Source organism: Erpetoichthys calabaricus, chromosome 10, assembly GCF_900747795.2.
Source record: "Erpetoichthys calabaricus chromosome 10, fErpCal1.3, whole genome shotgun sequence".
NCBI lineage: Eukaryota > Metazoa > Chordata > Cladistia > Polypteriformes > Polypteridae > Erpetoichthys > Erpetoichthys calabaricus.
In genome coordinates this window covers 131,107,994-131,129,635 of record NC_041403.2, presented here as the reverse complement: position 1 = coordinate 131,129,635, position 21,642 = coordinate 131,107,994, and the positions used below count along the sequence as shown (strand labels likewise).

General features: G+C 38.0%; 1 protein-coding gene across 3 annotated transcripts in view; it reads left to right on the top strand.

Moving 5' to 3' along the window:
- nfatc2a (nuclear factor of activated T cells 2a) overlaps positions 1–21,642 on the top strand; it is a 318,663-nt gene that overhangs the window by 120,676 nt on the left and 176,345 nt on the right. For all 3 annotated transcript variants that reach the window (XM_028811906.2, XM_028811905.2, XM_051932996.1), the window contains exon 5: positions 7,388–7,560. In XM_028811906.2, the coding sequence (XP_028667739.1) occupies positions 7,388–7,560 (173 nt within the window). The remainder of the gene's footprint in view (positions 1–7,387; positions 7,561–21,642) is intronic.

Below are 21,642 nucleotides of genomic sequence, written 5' to 3'. Positions count from 1 at the left end.
CCTTGCATACAGTGACTTCTTAAATTCTGCAATTCATAGTCATCACTAGGGACCTCTTGTATAAACGGTGTTTACACACAAAAATGTTGCTTATACCTGTTTCTATGCTCACATTGCAATGTATAAAAACAAAACTTGGCGTAAGGCAAAACACATTCTCACGGCAGCCTCCCCCTTGCGTACGCAAGTTTCTGCTTGGTTTTGCAAACTGGCGGCACCCAGCATCAAAGCAGTGCTACGGTTTCTGTGCGGTCTCCCCTTTTTCACATTCATATCAGTGACGTGGGATTTATCAAATACACCAAAATTAATTGCATATCATTTACAAATTGAATTTACTTTATTGTAATACAAACAAATTATGATGCACAGAATTAACAAACTATTCCAAATACCATAGCTGCTTTAGCGTTGTTACTCTCAGTGCACCACTCGGAGTATTTTAACCCATTGTATATGTGTGTGGTATCATAGCTACACAGCAGCTGATCAGAAAGGTCTACGGCAGGGTGTGTTGAGAACACAAAGAATTATCTGCATAAAGCTTCCAGCCCTGGAGGAGGTTTATAGCACACATTGCCTAAGGAAGGCCACCAGCATCTTCATGGATTCCACTCAGCTATTTGAACTTCTCCAATCCGCCAAATGCTTCAGAGCTTTTCCTACATGGACCTTGAGGCTCAGAAACAGTTTCATCCCAGGAGGTATAAACACACTCAATCAGTCCATCAAGTGCTCCTGATAGAACTGTTTGAACTTATAATTAAAATTACCTTCCTGTAAACTTGCACTACAACTGTAACATTGCACAGCCTGAGACACTTTATGAACCATTTGCAATATCTGCACCGTATGTACATGCATTTTGTACTTATGCTTTCATATTGTATATTTTTTATCATATAATTATTATTGTTAATTTATCATTTTTAGGAAAATAAGCTTATGGAGGATCTGCATATTGAATCTCATTGTACCATACTGTAACGGCGGACACCTTACCCAGACCGGCCACTACACTACCAAGATTTACTCCTTGAATTACCTGATGTTTCTTGCTCTAATAACAAGCCATACTCCTTACAAGTTGTCTTATTTTTTTTTCCCGACATAACGAAATAATCAGAAACCAGTACACAGATATGTAAAATCAAAAACTGATATATTGGAAAATGAAAAGACAGACAAAAATTCAGTTATATATATATATATATATATATATATATATATATATATATATATATATATATATATATGCGCGCGACTAATTATTAAATGAGACACGAATATACAAATATTTACATTAACCTTCCCTTGCCCCTAAACATTAAACAAAAGCACGGAACACAAATACAAACATGGATTGGATAAACATCCATCCATTTTCTAACCCGCTGAATCCGAACACAGGGGTCTGCTGGAGCCAATCCCAGCCAACACAGGGCACAAGGCAGGAACCAATCCCGGGCAGGGTGCAAACCCACTGCAGGACACACTAGGGCCACCTAACCTGCATGTCTTTGGACTGTGGGAGGAAACCCACGCAGACACGGGGAGAACATGCAAACTCCACGCAGGGAGGACCCGGGAAGCGAACCCAGGTCTCCCAAATGCGAGGCAGCAGCGCTACCCACTGCACCACCCTTGGATAAACACATCAATTGAAAATGTGGTGATAAATGAGTTCAAACTAATGTCTGGCGGTATTGAAACTGGCTGTAGCGATATTGAGCTCCTTCCCGAAAACAAAAAACGACCTCACTGTGAAAAGTCCTGGCAATGGCTGGAATGAATTCGAACCCCGGGGTTTCTCGGCTCTGGGTGTCGTGATGTAGAATCGGTTGTTGAAAAAGCAGGTAGTGGAATGAATGCAATGATCGGCAGTGATGAGTTTGTAAATGATCGGTTAACTTGTCTTCTTTTCCTCTCAATTTGTCTCCTCTGTCTCTCTCCTCGCCTTCCTTCTCAGCTTCGCTCCCCTTTTTTTTTAAATACAGAATGTCTCAGATGTAACAGGTCGATCCAAAAGGTGATTTCCATCTCGGGGCTGCAGTCTCCCCCCATCATCCTTCCCCTCTGCACTTACAGGGACAACATTTACTGATGCACATATAACGGACAGTAAATGGGACGATGAAAACAAAACGCACTCAGCACAAACATAGAACATACTATTATTATTATGTAGCCCCACTACAATACAATGACAATAAAGGAATTCAGTTCAATTCAATGGAAGAGAGTGCATATTTACAGATGATGATGATTGGCTTCTAAGTCGGCTGTGTGCTGTTACAATAAAAGAATGTATACTTGATACCATCTTTATGGTGAAATCCATTAAAGTATGCATATTACATTTTACAGATAAATGGTTAACTTCATTTAAATAATGTATACTGTTAATAAATAAACACATGAGGGTGCGGTGGAGCATTGGTAGGGATGAGCTATCACCCCATCCAGAGATTGTATCTTCCTTGTGTTTGTTGCTTGCTGAGACTTGCATGACCCTGAATGGATTAAACATGTATAACAAAGATTTTTCAATTTTCCATAAAAGTTTTAGAGAATCTGCATTCTAAACTTACAGTTGGTTTTACATTTATTACAGAGCTTATTGTGTGGTGATTGGTTATGTTGAAAAAGAAAACTGAAGGACAGGAATTGGGGGTTGGTACACTTGACAGACACAGTACAGCAGCATTAATTTATTCTATTCAGGGTCACACGTGTCCCAGCAAGCATTTTGCGGGAGGCAGGGATCGTCCCTGAATGGGGGAGGCAAGAACAATCCCCGGATGGGGGCTCCAGCTCATCGCTTCCCTTGCACCACCGTGCCCCCATATGTAATACATGCTTTAATGCTGTTCATCATGAAAATGGTATCAAGTATACATCTTACTATTCTAAAATGTTCAGAGAGCTTTAATATAATGAATGCAATGTATTCTGTATGGCGATCACTGCCTGTGCGCTCCTGTCTGCGAAAGAAAAAGCCCATTTAAGAAGCACATAGTGATTCACACACAAAGAACACATAGAATACAAAGCATTTAACATGCTACTTTATTTACGATGGGATTTGAGAAACTCTAGTAAATTAAACATCGATTTTAAGATGAAGTTTACGATGTTCTACTTCAATGACAAAATGAACTAATGAGATTTAAGTGGAAATTTTGAGATTAAAGTTTAAATTTCAAACTTTTTTTGGCTGTGTCCCTAATTTCTTTTTTTCTTTTGTCTGTGCGATAATTTGCTTCCATAATACACTTCTGGCAGTATGCGACAACTAACTTTTTCATCTCGACTTTGACATCTGACCACTTCTTTTTTATTTCAGGCATGTGCAATTCCTTTTTGTTGCTCATACCACTGCCTAAGTCACCAAAAAGTACATTTTTCTTTGCCTCCACTTCACTGAGGAGGACCTGTTTTTTTCCACATGTTTTTGCCATTGCCTTTTCACAAAATGCTGACCGTAAGGGCTTATTTATGATTTGCATATTCAAAGGGGCGTAATTCTAGGAGGAGTCGGGTGGGGTGGCAGGCACGTAGACTTGCGTTACATTTCATGCTGACTGAGATTTATGGAGCAGAAGTGCATGGAAGTTGGCTTATACCTGGTTTTGTGCATCTGAATTTTTTTGTGCATACACACATTTCCACTTTTGTCTGTATGCTATGTTTTACTGTGAATTCTACACACAGCATTATACAAGAAGCCACAGGTGCTAAGTATCTTTACTGGTGATGCTCTGCCAAGCCTCTAATGCAGTCATCTTCAGCTCCTGCTTGTTTCAGGTGCTTGTCCCCTTATGTTTTGCATACAGCATATGGAAAGTAAGCTTAATTGGATTGAAATCAGGTAACTGGCTTGCCCATTCAAGAATTTTCCATTTTTTTTGGGTTTGAAATACTCCTCTGTTGCCTTAGCAGTATGTTTGGGACCATTATCTTGTTGTAGAATGAAGTGCTATCTAATGAGTTTGGAGGAATTTACTGGAACTTGAGCAAAGAAGATGTTTCTATACACCTTAGAATTCATCGTGCAACTGCAGTCAGCAGTTCCATCATCAATGACATTAAGTGTGCCAGTACTTGTGCCAGCCATAACATCCCCACCATCATGTTTAACATTTGAGGTGGTATGCTTTAGATTTTTTCCTTTTCATCTCCACACTTTGCTTTTGACATCACTTTGATACAGGTTCATCTTGGTCTCACCTGTTCACAAGACATTTTTCCAGAATTCTGCAGATGTTTTCAGTTAAATTTTTCAAACTATAATCTGGCCATCCTGTTTTTGTGGCTAACTAGTGGTCTGCATCTTGCAGTGTGGCCTCTGCATTTCTGTTAATGAAGTCATTTTGGATAGTAGTCTCTGACACATACACATCTGCCTCCTGAAGATTGTTTCTGATCTGTCAGACAGGCGTTTGGGTTTTTTTCTTTACTATAACAAGGATTCTCCATTTATCTTTCCGGGTTTTCTTTGATCACTTTGTTTTTCTGTCATTTTCAATTGGTTAGGTGGCTTCTGCATGAGTGAATGTGTGTGTTTGTGTGTGTGCTCTCAGTGAGTTAGTGTTCAGTCATGTGTTAGTTCATGTTTTGCAGTTAATATTACCAACTCAATCCATAGGCCTTATATGTTGATAATAGTTAAATTTACCATAATATTTTGGTATTCTGAGATAAAAATCATTGCCTTGTATTTTTGGACATTTTCACTGTAAACATATTTATCACAATATTCGTACTTCTCTGAGTTAAAAAATGTAATTAGTATTAATGTTTTTTTTTCAGAACTATGAACAATAATAATGAAAATGAAACTCTGTTCTAACTAAAAAATAAGGAATAAATGCACAAAAACACCTGCCTGTAACTAATGTACTCTTTTCCTTTTCAAAGTGCGAAAAAATATTTTTTACATTTCCTGTGGTTACTCATGTGTATTTCTAGACAAAAATGATAATATGCAGTTCCTGGACAGTGCACTGAATAATAAAGTACAAAGATCTTGAACAAATAAGTGAGATAATGTAAAGGATGAATTATTTTTGTTAGTGTTTAGTATTGGTTTGTCCTCTTGAGTAGGGATGTCACTTCTAGCATAGTAAAATGGAAGTCACCCTCATTTGCATCTAGCATAAACTAGTCATGTGAGGTTTTTAGACAAAATCTTAAAACTGGACAGCACTTATACAAGACATTAAGTGTAGAAAAAATATTGAATTTACTTTGTATTGGTTTGTGTCAATAAACCTTACTTGAACCTTGGCATTTCTAGACAACATTGTTTAGTTTTCAGTTTATTATTTAATCCACAGTGGTAATAAAATGTAATAGTTTGCAAAAAAACAACCACAAATGAAATGATCAGTGTGTTTTCAATCTTTTAGAACATTATCATTGCATTTTTGTAACTAATGTGAGATCAGACATTTACCTGTAATATTTACTTGAAAAAGCTGCTCTTAGCATTGCCTTTTTAGGTTCAGTGATCAGCCTATTACAGCTTCCACTGAACAAAAGGGTACTGTGCAATAAATTGTGTTTTCTTAAGTTTGTCCAACATAATTTTTAACTTCCATGCAGTGTGCTGCTGCTAGCAGTTCCTAAGTGCTGATGGTTTCAAAATTCAAGATCTTTTGCAAGGCAGAAAACAAGACAAAATCATGCTGACAAAGTAAAGGAATACTTCACTAAAAGCTGAAATTTTTGAAGATGTTAATTACCCCCATGCAACTTGTAGTGATGGACAAGAACAATTCTAAACTCATATTTTCATGCAGAACAGAGATAAAAAAAAAGTTTCTGATAGAGGAGATGCTTATGATCACTAATGTTGGATAAAAGCAAACAGTATCAAAACATCCTTGAAAAAATGCCCAAGCATTTTAATTGAAGACCAAATTATCACCTCATTCATTGGTCACAAGTCCAGCCAAGTAAAATTTAATGCATTGGCTAAAATTGTGTTTTACCATGATACCAACAGTGGCAGTGTTCACTGAGAGACCTATGCAACGAAAGGTAAAAGGTTAAAGAGTGAAAACAATATCACAAAGAGAATTTGTACAGACTGGTCAATATCCTAAATGCTTAAGCAAACAGAAGGTCAATTCACTTGTGCAGTTTCAGAGCACGCCGCTAAATAATCCAAAGTTACTCCAGTTGTGAATATAAATATAAATGTAATGACAGTTGCGGAAATCAGGTTTACAATTCAAATTTTAGCTGATGAGAGCATATATTATTACATAAAATTTTAGTAAAAATGTATTTGGGATGCTGTGAGCCTATGAATGGATGACTTCAGATGTGGACCATGCAACACAAGTAACATGAGATTTTTTTCATGGGCATTTTCATATTAGTTTCTGTTGTCCAACATTGGTCACCATAGGCTTCTGTTATATTAGTTTTTTTTTCTCCATTCTGCATGAAAATATGAGATTAGCAGTTTTTCTTGGCCATCACTACAAACTACATAGGGTAAGTAAATAGTCATTTTTGAGTGAAGCATTCCTTCAAAATATAAATAAGATTTTAGTTGTAAAAACGATTATCCTGATCAGAAATAAAAGAACTTGAATTTATGTAATGTAAGCGATATTATAGGACAAATGTAAATAATAACAAATAGAACACTTTGAGCTAAAAACTATAAAGTACTTTTCCAAAAATCAAACTATAGTAATTGTTCAGTATTATTATGAATAATGCGATAAGTGGTTCATTTTATAAAGTCCATACGACATACATGTAATACAGTAAAAGATCTAAAGACACACAAATATATTAAAACTAAGTCTCCCTTATTGGGGGTTCTTTCACTTTTAAAATGCTAAGTACACCAAAATAACCAGTTCTATATTAATTTTTGGTTACTGTACCCTCCTTGCTTGAAGCAATAGCCATGTGGTAAGATTTGTGCTTCTGTTCACATAAAAATTTTCACATTGCAACTAAGTCCTGCTTAATTACAACAAATGTATTTGTACATATTAAAATACCCTATTTTAATTGGTATTGGTTTTGGTTGTGCAAATTGAGAAAAAATAAATTGGGGTAAAAATTGGACACAGAGCAATACCTAAAATGCGAAGCAAAGAAATTTTTGAACACTTAAAACAAAATTTACACTAAGATTACATGCAAGTAATCTATCTTTTATGTGTGACATAGACTCTCTAGTTGCTATCTGATAATGTGCAAGTGACAAACATTAAATTAAGGCTTAGCAGCCAAATGCTGTTTCTTACCTTATCCAGTTTTATTGATTGTTTTTTTCACTTTTAACAGCCATAAATGAAGTATTTATACAGTAACCATTCTTAATTACTCTTCATTTCTTCTTTCATATTTTTTGCAGAATTGATTGTGCAGGGATACTAAAGCTTAGGAATGCTGACATTGAATTAAGAAAAGGTGAAACAGACATTGGAAGAAAGAATACTCGAGTGCGTTTGGTTTTTCGTGTTCACATCCCACAGGCTGGAGGGAGTATCATCTCACTGCAGACAGCATCAAATCCCATTGAGTGCTGTAAGTATTTTAATTTTTTTTTTAGAATTTTTCTAAATATGTTTAAAATTTTTCCAGTATAGCAGCTGTAAAATACAGTACAGTAATGAGTGTAAATTGACTTGTTATATTGGCCAATATTTTTCTCCTGCAGTTTTGTATGCAAATACAGAAAGTCTAGAAATATAAAATATATAGAGCTGTATCGACATCAGTCATAATGAAAGTATCTGATAGGCAACTTCCTGTCTACTGTGCAATTCAATCTGTAACAGCTTCTGTATAAGGCAGATAGCTCAGTGGAGGTCACAGTATCCCTGAGATTTGAAGATATTTGTCAGCATGTAGATGACCTAGCAATTATATCGTAATCCTATTTATTGACTATAGCAGTACCTTTAGCATACATTTCCTTCTCACTCTTTATGACAACCTTGTACATATAGTTTGGGTATTGATCACTTTTAGGTATTTGCCTATTTCATTTTATTTCTGACTGGATCTACATGAATATACATGAATGACTGCATTTTTACATGAATGACTGCATTTCACTTGTGGATTGCATAAGAAAGGACAAATTGGTTGACAGGACCACCATGTGAACCATAAATTATCATATGCCTATAAACAGAAATGGGGCACAAATCCTAGAACCAAAGGGTTATTGTACAAAGAACTTTTTTAAAATCAAGTACTGTTAAAAGTAGGGTCTCTCAAGGATTAGGGCTGGATTATTAATATGCATAAATAATCTTAATAAGAATAAAAATAAAAAGATGATGAAGTTTGCAGATTTTACTAAATTTAGAGGATAGGTAGATAATGTAGAATAAGCTGAACCATTACAGATAATCTTTGACAAAATAGATTTCTGTCAGGTGAAATATAATGCAAATAAATGAAAAGTATTACATGTAGGAAGTAAAATTCTAGATTTGAATACAAAATGGGAGTTTCTAAACAATGATGATGATCTAGCGGAACTGAGTGGTCTGTTGTTGTCCACATGCAGACAGAGGTGATTAGGAAAGCAAACAGGATGTTAGGTAGGGGTGTGCAATATCGTCTAAACATTATATCTCAATATTTTCTGGGACTTTGACGATAATGATAATTAGACAATATTTTGCATCCAATGAAAATGTGTTTGTAAAAGTCTTACTGATATAGCTTGGTCTTGTTAATAGGATATTAATTGTAGGGTGTGGTATAGCGAGTCCACAGCTCCCGCTCTAAGGCCAGTTTTAAAATAAATAATCACTGCGCTCGCGGCTTAGTGAGGGGGCATGGTGGTGTGTGGCCGAAGCGGTTCTTGAGGAATTTGTAGTGTGGGCGTTTCTCACCTAAGTGCACAGGTGAGAAACAGTCCACATCCGTAATTGTTCCCAGGAGCTGCTGATTGCCACGACTCCCACGTTACCCTTCATAAATAGAAGCACGAGTCAGCTAAAGGGGAAAAAAGAGAGAAAAAAAAGAAAGATTGAAAGAAATGGAGGCTGCAGGGGAAGGCAGGAAGCAGTAGAGAGAGAGAGAAAAAGCCGGTGCAGGAGAGCGAGTTGTAGTGGTCGCTTCCGCTGAAGGCGGATGACTCTCCGCGTAAGGCTGTGCAAGGCAGCGGGGGTCGGGACTTGGGGTGTGTATTCCCCAGCGTGGGTGCCCTGGTCGCTGTCTGGAAGAGCCTTCCGGAGGTAGGGGTCAGTGAGGAAATCCAAACAGCTGAAGCAGACACAGAGAAGGTCACCTGCATGTAGGGTGACTCCCCTGTTGAGAAGCCCAGATGGGAGAAGCAAGGGAGCCGCCAGAGGAAAGGAGACACCGGGCTTGTTTTGTTTTAAAAGACTGCTTTCTGCATAGTTTTAACCTCATTGTTTTAAAGATTTTTTCAAATGGATTTTATCCTTCACGTTTGTTTTTCACTTGCTTTTTTATGGATTATTTATTTAATGAAGACTGTTTGGAAGACACTGCACTATATTTAATTTGAACACTGTTTCTTTTTGATTGTGTTAAATAAAAGCACTTGGCACTTTTGTACACCATCCCCTTGCCCCATGGTTGTGCCTCACTGTGAGCTCATCAGTGACATTACCGACGGTGTTGGGTTCAAGGGCTCCCAGACAGAAGATGGGAACACGGAGTCAAAACCGTATCGTCACATAGCTTAGTAATGAGATTAATGGAAACAACAGTTAAGGAAAACAGGTCTTATTTACTTATTTAAAACTGATGTGAAATACCAGAAAAACATTAAAATCACCATTCAATGTATTACTGAGATCAAACAGTTAAGTATGAGCAAACCATTTCAAAGTGGACTACAGGATTTACACAGTACAATTGCTCTAAGACCAACAAATCTATTATAATGAGAGCATTTTAAACAGACACCCTTAATGTAAACAAGATATGAATTCAAAGGGATTAAAATAATAATTATAAGTGAACTACACAGCATGAACAAAAATAGATAGATAGATAGATAGATAGATAGATAGATAGATAGATAGATAGATAGATAGATAGATAGATAGATAGATAGATAGATAGATAGATAGATAGATAGATAGATAGATAGATACTTTATTAATCCCAAGGGGAAATCTAACATGCTGTACTATAGTGTGAAAATCCAAAGTTCTGTCAAATACTACACAAGAAAAAAACTATAGCAGTTGTAAACAAATTCTGTCACATATTGCACAAAGACAGAAAAAACCCAAAGTTTAAACAAATTATTAACTTCAGGTTATGTCCAATATTGCACAAAGGTATTAGAAAAAATAAAAATTCTAAAATTCTAGAAAGGGAACTTTACATGTTACAATATTTACTCAGGTGCTGATAGCCCTCTCAGAAGGACTGCTTGAGGCAGGGATGCACAGGTATTTTTTTGCAAGTTTCCCCAATTTGGGGAAATGTACTTCTTGTGTTTTCCACCAGTCAGGTGGATTTATATCACCGTCTACCTCAGGTATCATCTAGTAGTTCCTGATCTCATTTTCAGTGATAGTGTGCAGAGACTCACCTTCTTTGAATTCCTGTGTTTTTTTTAAATAGCTGCCTAAAGATTTTTTTTTCTTTTTTGCTCTCTCCCTTGTATCATCACCTGCTCAAACTTCTGCAGCCATAGGGTGCACTGAAGCTGTTGAGGGACCTGGGGTACAGGTGTCTTCCTTTGTCGCCATAGCCATGAGTTCTGTCGCAGCTGCTGTTGTAGTGGGTTTGATCCAATCATCATTAATGTAGAATTTTTTTGTTTAAATGAACTGTTAACATGTTGTTACATCATTACAGTTTGTGGGATTTGAACCAGGTTAACACATAAGTGTTAAAAAAAAGACAGCAGAAAGAAACTTGTTCTAAAATCTACCACAATATTTTGAAGCTTATGTAGCATTTTATGAACCGATCATTTCGGGAGGAAAATGAAGAAGTGGTTTTGCAGATCAAGTAAATCTCCCTGCAGCGGCAAACAGGATAGGATGGAGCAACAAACTCCGAGCTGCCCACATCTAACTATGCAAATGCAGATAACACTATATGGGCGGGTATGAAATCCTAACCAATCCTGTGCACGTTGATATCTGTGCTCTGCACCTTGCTTTCCTGAGCTCCATCTCCTTCCAATCCTCAACCTGCAGCAAGGACCTTCTCCATCTATGCGATCACTTTGTATACGTGCAGTAGTCTATCCTATTAGGTTACACGAGACAGTGAATGCATGGACTCTCAAGGAGTGTTTTTCCATCCATCCATTTTCCAACCCGCTGAATCCGAACACAGGGTTGGGGGTCTGCTGGAGCCAATCCCAGCCAACACAGGGCACAAGGCAGGAACCAATCCTGGGCAGGGTGCCAACCCACCGCAGGACACACACAAACACACCCACACACTAGGGCCAATTTAGGAATGCCAATCCACCTAACCTGCATGTCTTTGGACTGTGGGAGGAAACCCACACAGACACGGGGAGAACATGCAAACTCCACGCAGGGAGGACCCGGGAAGCGAACCCAGGTCCCCAGGTCTCCCAACTGCGAGGCAGCAGCGCTACCCACTGCGTCACTGTGCCGCCCAGGAGTGTTTTTGATTTTTTTTTTTTTTTTTTTTTTTTTACAAAGTGAGTGACATATTCCATAATTCCAGCTCGCACATCATTAAAACAACAATTAACATATTTTCGTAGATAATATATATCACACACTCCTAATGTTAGGTTGTATATCCCAGTGTGTGGAGTACAAGTGAACAGAGGTTGTACTTAAGCTATATAATTCACTCCTAAGCCTTCATTTGGAATACTGTGTGACGTTTGCTCTCAATATTGCATAGTGGCAGCACTAAAGAAAGTGAGAACAGAGAAGAGTGACTAGACTCTTTTGTGAGGTATGAGGAAGGATGGAATAAGTTTGGAATTATTGAATTGTTTTAAACTATGAAGAGAATTAGTAATGTGGATCTCTGTGTTCCATTAAAATAATTCTTCAACACGTACAGTATATGGGGACAGAGGTGGAAACTTGTTATCACTAGAATTACTAAAGCCTACGAAAAGCTCGTAAATCCGGCCCATCTTAAATCTCTTTGCACCTCTTCATCAGTGTCTTTTGTCTTGTAAATGTGCCGATCAATACAAGCAGCAAGCAGCCTACTATTCCATCCCCCCACCGCCGTAGAACGTGCACAAAGTTCTTCCAGCTCATGCCTTGATTATGTGGGAGTGAAGTGCTGGAGTTTTAGAGTGGAAATAATACACATCGTTATTTGGAACACATGCATTTCATGTATGTTCCGTTTCTACGATAATCTGTGTAAACACATTGTTAAAACAGAAACATCTTTCATATTTTAATAATAAATGACAAAATGTAGGCATAAACTAAATAATGTGTGAAGCCTGAAGTCCAAAGATCAAATAAACACTTTCATAAAAGGTTCAAGGATGGTACAACAGATTCTGTGGCACAACGGTAATAATTGCTGATTTATAATCAAGAGTTTACCAGTTTGATCCTGACTGCCTCATATATTTACCATTTTCAGTAGTGAGCTGCTCTTATTGTTAATATTATACAATGAACACATATATTTGGTTTGCGTTTGTAACAGCTGGTCCACATTTAGAGTACTTGTAAAAGTTAGCGGTTTTTTTTTTTCACTTTTATTCTCTCAGTCACGATCATGATACATACTACCGCCCCCCCCAGGGATCTGACGCTGTTAGTTTTTATTTGAAACTGGGAATAACTGTATATGTGAGTGGTGTTTTGAGACAATGGAACTGGACATTCACTGATCTGGATGGATAAAAGCTGACACACAAACACTGGTGAATCTGCCTTTTTGGTATCTCAGTGTACTATAAATGTACACTGGCTGTTACAGACGCAAACCAAATGTATGTTTTTGTTGTATAATATTAACAATATAAGAGCAGCTCATTACAGAAAACGGTAAATATACGAGGCAGTCAGGATCAAACCAGGGGACTCTTGATTACAAGTCAGCATTTCTTAACTGCTACACCATGGAAACTGTTGTATCATCCTTGAACCTTTTGTGAAAGTGTTTATTTGATCTTTGGACTCCAGTCTTCACACATTATAGAGATTATGCCTACATTTTGTCATTTATTACTAAAATATGAAAAATATTTCTGTTTTAACAATGTGTTTACACAGATTATTGTAGAAACGGAACACACATGACATGCATGTGTTCCAAATAACAATCTGTTATTTCCACTCTAAAACTCCAGCACTTCACTCCCAGATAATCAAGGCTAGAACTGGGAGAACTTTGTGCACGTTCTGCGGCGGTGGGGGGATGGAATAATAGGCTGCTTGCTGCTTGTCTTGATCGGCACATTTACAAGACAAAAGACACTGACAGAGAGGTGCGAATGGTTTTAAGGTGGGCCGGATTTACAAGTTTTTTTGTAGGCTTTGATAATGCTAGTTTTAAAGGTATATTTTGCACAAACATTAGATCACTTGTATTTATCCATTTACACAGGGAACCATAGACACATACTGTATATATTACCTAGTAATATATAAATGTAATATAAAATAAATATAAAAACAAGTATAAAAAAGTAATAACCCCAGGGCTGGGGGGTTGGGGTTGTCAGTCCATGAAAAATGCATTTTCTTTATTTTATACCATTCTTCAATTGGCTAATCTTTTCACACAAATAAATACACAATTTAAAAAGGGAAGACAAAACACATACTGTAACTCCTCAACCATTTGAGAAAGTGACTTCTTAGCTTGACATTTATTGGTAGTTTTAATTTCTTGAATGAAAACAAATGTTATGGCACATTAAAGAAGGACTTCATCATAACTAGTGTATCTGGTCTGAAGGAACGCACAGAATAATGAATAAGTTTCTTATTTGTTGCCGTTCTTGGCTCTAGAGCAGTGTTTATATAAGCTTCTGAGGTTGGCTAGCTTGATGAATTGCAACTGAACTCTGCTCATGCAAGCCATTATAATGAATAGCCAGTAGCAGAGTATGTTAGCAGCTCCTTTTCCATTAAGTTATTCAAATTTTGCCTATAAAAATTCTAAAATAAATTATGTGGTTGCCCTAAATCCCTCTTCTTCTCCTTGCTTCTTTGTGTAACCAGAAAATTTTACCATATAAAAAATCTTGTGCCTTATTTCAAGCTGTTTTTTTCTTGTAATTTGTCTCTGATATTTAGATTTAAAAAGGGCCTCCTTGCCTTATATTTTATAGTTCATTCTTTTTAAGTAATATTTACCACTAAATACTTTAATATGTACACTTATTATAAGCTAGGTCTATGTGTAAATATATTAACAAAAAATAATATTTGCTGGGCAGCATGGTGGTGCAGTGGTAGCGCTGCTGCCTTGCAATAAGGAGGCCCAGGTTCGCCTGCTGGGTCCTCCCTGCGTGGAGTTTGCATGTTCTCCCCGTGTCTACATGGGGTTTCCTCCGGGTTCTCCGATTTCCTCCCATGGTCCAAGGACATGCAGGTTAGGTACATTGGTGATTCTAAATTGTCCTTAGTGTGTGTGTCTGTGTCCTGCGGTGGGTTGGCGCCCTGCCCAGGATTGGTTCCTGCCTTATGCCCTGTGCTGGCTGGGATTGGCTCCAGCAGACCCCCGTGACCCTGTTTTAGGATATAGTGGGTTGGAAAATGGATGGATGGATGGATAACATTTGCATAACATTTTAAACCACAAATCACAGAGATGATTTAATGATTGATTATAATTACTGTGCACAACACTGCACACATCGTAAATGACACCGGAAGAAAGTTCAGTCCAGAGAGTGTAAGACAGGTAGATTACAGTCAGATATAAGTGCAATGTAAGAGGTCTACACTGTCTAATGGTATCGACCCGAGATTTAATGGTATATAATAGGGGTGGGCGGTATGACCAAAATTCTGTATCACGGTATTTTTCTAAATTATCCCGGTTTCACGGTATTCGACGGTATTTTTTTCCCCATGCATGAGTGGATGTTAGCCAGTAATTCCAGTGGAAAATGTGGTTAAGAATAACCTATTCCACTGTCAAGAGTATTGTACATTGTACAAAAAAAACATTTTAATGTGCACACAAGTATTAATACAGGTTTGCATAGCCCCATAAAGTCATAGTTTTCAAGGGGGTGGCACTAATGGAGAAGGTACCACATTGCATGACAGATGCAGTCAAAATATAGGACCTTTTTATTGAACAAATTTTGCAAAAAGCTTAAACTATAATTTTGACAACATATTTTCAACCATACAAAGAGGCATTTAGACTTAGTAAAATATCCAGAAGTGCTTGTCAAAAGTTGTATTGCACTGAATATGTCTTAGAAAAGGAATAAATAGTAAATATTTTTTGTAAACCAACTACACTCTGTTAATGTTAACAATCTCTGTCCACTGACACGTTAAAGTGACTTTTTAAACAACTTTATCATCATTAAACTGCATAATATTTAAACTAATAAATAATAACAATAAAATAAATAATAGTATTATTACTGATAGTTGCACTATTATGTTCAGTGTAGAGAACTTTATCGCAGGTGTGACGAGGCTCCAAAAAACTGGATGTATGAATGGGTATCGCACAGGTTTAACTTAAATATTGTATAAATGTTGGGTTTGTGATCTGGTGGTCGGAGACACGAACACAGAATTCAATGCATGTTCTTCTGAGTGGGCTTTCTTTATTGCACGCGTGCTGTCTCTATCTGACGTACTAAAACCCCGGTTCCTATCCGTCCTTTTTCTTTCTCCACATAACCAATCACCACACGATAAACGTCTTTGTGAAATTAAAACTAGTTATAAACTTAGCTCACGGAGTGTTCAGAACTTTAAAATTATCTTCGTTATACATGTTTAATTATGCCATCCATTCAGAGTTGCGGGCACATCAAAAGATGAATATAAGCAAAACATACACTAGCAGGGTCAATATAGCACAACAAAACCCCACATCCTACATGACTTTGAAAGGAAACTGAAGCGCCGAGTAAACCCACCAGAAAAACATGCAAATGCAAGGCAGGCACGCCACCGTGCCCCCATATGATTAATGCATGTTTTAATGCATTTCACCATGAAAATTATATTAAGTATTTATTTTAGCATTCTAAATGTTCAGAGAGAAGGAAGATCATAAAGTGAATGAATTCTGTGCGGGGTTCGCTGCCGGCACCTCCTCTTAGTGCAAGAAGAAGTCAGTTTAACAATCACTTAACACAAAGCATTTAATGTGCTATATAACTTAAGACGGGGTTTGAAAACATGTCGTCACACTATTACACAGTACCCAGGTATATTACACTGTATTGAAAACAAATAAAACAAGTACAACTTGGCTTGCAGTAGTATCCAGTAGTATAGAAACAGTATTTACACATCTGACCATTTAAAACTAAAGTATCTCCAGGCTCTTTGTCCATTTTCACCACGCAGCATTCCTATGCTACCGCCCACTATTTGGTGGTGTAGCAGTGAAAAAGAGCCCTAGTGCAACAAATCTGTGTTTTGCGGTGTAGCAGTGAAAAAGGTCCTCACTTGAACAGTTTCCCGCTGCGCCAAGTTCCGAACGTCGTTTAGGCAATTTAAACCGGTGTTGCGGTATAAGAAAAATCCATATCATAAAAAAAATAAAAAACGGTTTTCGGTATGAACCGGTATACCGCCCAGCACTAGTATATAACATTCTGAGCATTATGAGGACCAGGGCAGCAGCTCTTATATATCTCATTAAGTATTCAACCCATTCAAGTAAATATTTAGTAGCAATTCAGCCTTGAGTCCATGTGGAATGGACCAAATCAGTTAAGTGCTTTCCTGTTCTTCTTTGCAAAACTGCTCAAACACTGTCAGGCTGCATGGGGAATAGTCTATTTCAAATCCAGCAACACAGATCTGGCTCTGTCTAGCGTTTCTAGGCCCTTCCGGTGTAGCTTTAGTTTTAAAGTTGGGGCCGTTATCTTGCTGGAGAAAAAATCTTTTCTTATGGGTTACGCACTTCTCCTTTATAAATCCCAACGAGCACGAAATTTAACCCAAGTGCACGTGCTTACAGCCCCACCCTGACTCCTCCCAGACTTTTGCATATTTTAATATACAAATCAATATAAATAGCCCCTCTCCTTCAATGTTCTGTTAAAAGACAATGGCAAAAGCATGTGGAAAAAAGGAGAATTTCAGCAAATGCAAAGTGGAGGCAACGAAAAATTTACTATTTGTTGGCTTAAGCAATGGTATAAACAGAAAAAAATTGTTGAAGTGATAGTGTGGTGGAGACACTGGAACGTTCAAGTTCAGAAAGTCACACAGTGTCGGAAATCAAAAAGAAATGGTCAGATATCAAAGTTCGATGTGAAAAGCGAGTTGCAGCCCACCTTCTGTTTATTCTGTTACAGACAATATTACAAAAGCTGACCCAAGACGCAAATCCACGCAGTGATGGTGCTAATGGTGCTGTGGCACCTCTGCTTCAGAATGAATTAAATGAATTGGTTAAAAAATAAATACTGCATCTGATTACCTGTTTTTACATTCTGTTAATTACATTCAAACAAAGTTGTAACGCTGTCCTATTCGGCCAATCATTTGGTGGGTCAGGTTCACCATAACGCATCTCTTCTGGTACGGGTAAGAAACAATTGTGTGCCATATTACGCTACATGCTTGCACAGTGCGACACACCTTTGGTAGACTATAGAGAAGCACATTAATAGAATGGAAGTGCTTTCTATTTACATAAGCAGATTCATTCTCTGAAGGAGCCTTTATAGTACAGTGTTAGCACCGAGCACCACACCATATCGATTCTTTGCTCTTTACATGTCTCTTTGAGGTGACATACAGTATCTCTAAAAGAACTGCTTGCCTTTACCGCAGTAGTTGAAAAAATCACATGGGACTGTGCAAAGCTGCCATTTTTATGTGCCCTCCTACTATACATGATGTAATTCCAGCCCATTATTTTGTGGTGATTGATCCCTGGCTAATGTAACCTGTCCAGCGTTGTTGCAAAAGCAATGTGCGTACAGTTGACTGCTCCGACTGTTACATTTGGAAAATGGGATGTTACTGCGAATTGCGCTTTAATGTTTGCCAGTTCAACCATAGTGTAATGAGATCTTATATATCTGGATGACAAGCGGATAAATACCAACCCATACAGCTGTCATGGTGTAACTCAGTGATGTTTGTGAAATAACTGATCCGTCAGCCAATTCACGTTGAAAAGCTGCTGTGGCTAAAAACCAGAGAGTGGACAGAACTTGTAAAGGAGCAGGTAGAGCACAATTCTCAAAATCGACTTAGAAGCTATTTATCATCATTTATAAATACGTGCTTTCTTCTAATTCTTCCATTTGCAATGTCTTCTAACAACAATAAAGCAACTAAGGTAGTTGGAATAGTTTGGCCATTCCGTGCGAGCGAACTTTTCCCAGCTCATGCCTTGATTGATTATCTGGGAGTGAAGTGGAGTTTTACAGTGCAAATAATAGATCTTTATTTGGAACACACGCATTTCATGCGTGTTCCGTTTCTAAAGTAATCTGTGTAAACACATTGTTAAAACAGAAACTTTTTCATATTTTAGTAATAAACTAGGGGGCTCCGCCCCCTGCTCGCTTCGCTCGCCAACCCCTGGCGTTGGGGCATGACAAAGAGTGAGATGTATGAATTAGATATAGAATAGTGTGCAGGTTTGGATGATGCCTATATAAATACAAAATAGAGTGTTTGGCATAGAGTAATGTTTTATTGGAATATTTCTCTGTATACAACATTAGTAGTAAAGATGGTGTCTTGTCTTTGAATGAGTCTTCCTTGGCATGGATCATTTTTAATTTTAACTTTAATGTGAGATGAACGTCGAACACATGAGAAGGCAAAATAAAGTTGTGCATGTCCAAAAACGGGTTCAGAGAGGTAGATGCCAACCTTGTCCATGGTTTGTCCTTGTGATTTGTTGCTGGTCATGGCAAATGCAGGTTTAATGGGGAACTGTTGGTGTTTCAATGTAAAAGGTAATTCTAGGTCAGAACTCGTAAGGTCAATTCCAAGAATGAGAACAGTATTGTTAGCATGTGAATCTGAAAGAACTGTTGCTTGAATAACATCGTGTGTTATGGTGTTGACGACTAACCGTGTGCCATTGCATAAACCCTGTTTAGTGTTAAGGTTTCTTAATAGCATGATTATTGTTCCGTTTTTAAGGGTAAGGTTGTGTTGTGGTCATTCGTCCGGGTTAATAGTGTTCAAATATTCTAATGGGAAATTCAGATGTTCATTGTCGTCATCAGAGTCAACTTTGTCAGAGCTTAGAAAGAGCCGTGTCTCTCCAGGAAGTAATGAAATGACCTGGTTAATAATGTGATTAACATTAATATTTTTTGGACATAATATAGTGCGTTGTGTTAACCACATATGCGAAAGCAGTATGGGCCATTGCCTTTTGGTGTCCTGTTATGTTCTCTGGTAGATGCAAAAGCAAATGAACTATTGTAGGATCTAATGTAGTTCATAAAGTTTTTACTTTCAGGCACATCCTTAGTTAGAAGCTTCTGTAGATATTCAGGATATGAATGTAAAGGAGGCAGTCTAATCTGCCCCTTTTGACAACAACGTGTAAATTCATTATTTGTATTGCCAGTTGTTTCTTCTGTGAAGTTAAGTGAATGACAATGATTGCAAATGACATTCATTAATCCCAATGAATTTTCCTCAATAGTGGACTCATTATTGAAAGCGTTGTCAGCCAACTGGCGTAAGCGTTTAGCAGACGTCTGGTGTTGATGTCTGCGACGGGCATGTTTTGCTTGTGGTGTTTGAGTGCCGCGTTGTTGCATGTCCATTATTTGTGACGCGCTATTTTTGAGTTTTAATTGATCCGCCTCCGCTTTGCGCAAAGTCCGTTTCACTCTACGTCGTGCATTGTTTGTATTGTGCCTTGTCCGTTTTTGTATGTCGGTCAGTTGAGCTTTCTGCTTTTTGAGTCCTGCTTGCTTGTTTTCTGGCCGGTCATATGCGCGTTGCTTTGCTCCCTTTTTTGTATGTCTGAGACGCAAGCTCTTTCTTTTGAAATCGTGCTTGTTTTGATGCAGCACTTTGAGACGCGCGCTGTATGCATCTACGTTCAATGTGTCTGTTCATTTGGGCACGTCTCTGTAACGGGGTTACTTGAGCTTTGCGTTTTTTGATCCGAGACATTTTTTCTCACGTATTTTCCGAAGCGCATTGTATGCGCCGCCGTGTATTCTTTTTGTTTCATTCGTGTTCGTGTGTTTGGTTCCGTTATCCGATCCGAATAGTTTTGTACCCGTGACCGTGTATGCATGACTTGTTTGTTCCTCAGCGTGCGAAATATGGATAAGTATTAAGGAGGATCGCACTCACTGTTAATATGGAGCCTTTTCTCCAGTTGAACGGTTAATAGTGCTTTATTTTAATGAGATCCACCTATGCTGCCTAGTGTGAAGGTTTTGAGATGATGTATGTTTAATATGGACGTTTCCTTTAGATATGTGGCTTTGGGTGTCACTTCTTATTGATTGGGGGGGGGGGTGTGTGGGTGAGGATTGTTGTTGAGCGAGCGTCTTCTTTCGTTTTGTGTTCCAGGGGCTTGTTGAATCCCCCTCTTTGTGTGTGTCCCGTCCGTTGCTTGTAGGGTGTGTGGGGTGGTTTTGTGTTCTTTTTTTTTGTGTTCCAGGGGCTTGTTAAATCCCCCTCTTGGTGTGTATCCCGTCCGCCCTTTCTTGTGCCTGCGCAGTACGTCTTTTTGCAGCTACGGCCCATGGCCGGATGTGCCTGCGTCCATCATCCGGTTTAGCATTCTCGGTTAGTAATATGGATGTTACAAAATGTAGTAGGCATAAACTATAGAATGTGTAAAGCCCGAGTTCCAAAGATCAAATAAACACTTTCACAAAAGCTTCAAGGCTGACACAACAGCTTCTGTGGCGTAGCACGCTAGGATTTGCTTCTTAGAAGACAGCAGCTTTGCCTTGCCTCACAGACCTGAGTTCGATTCCCCGCTGGAGATGAAGTGTTGCTTTTTTTTTTCTTTTTAACCTCAAACGGACATAAAATTTATAAATTGGTATGCACTGTCAGTTAATGAGATCGTTATATTTTCATGTGGGATGCTCCTTTTAAAATATTTTTTTAACAATTGAGACTGCAATTAACAGGAACAACTGTCCTTATAACTGTTATTTTTAAGATCCATAACACACAGACAGACAGAGCACTGCGTAATAGAGAGACAGACAGGCAGAGATATATAAATAAACAGGGAAGGCACATGTACTGAAAGAAAAAAAAGATCAACATGTGCGTTGTTCCTGCAGCACTTAATAAGCTCATGCGCTCTAACATCACCCCTCCCCCCAATCTGACTCTCTAAGTAACAGCACAAGTACAGACGCAAACCAAGTGCATGTGTGTACTGTATAATATTAACAAAAAGAGCAGCTTACTACTGAAAATAAATAAGAAATATAGGAGTGAGTGGGGATCGAACTGGGACTCTTGATCAAACTTGGTTTGCGTCTGTACTTATAAGAATTTACTTATCAAAAAA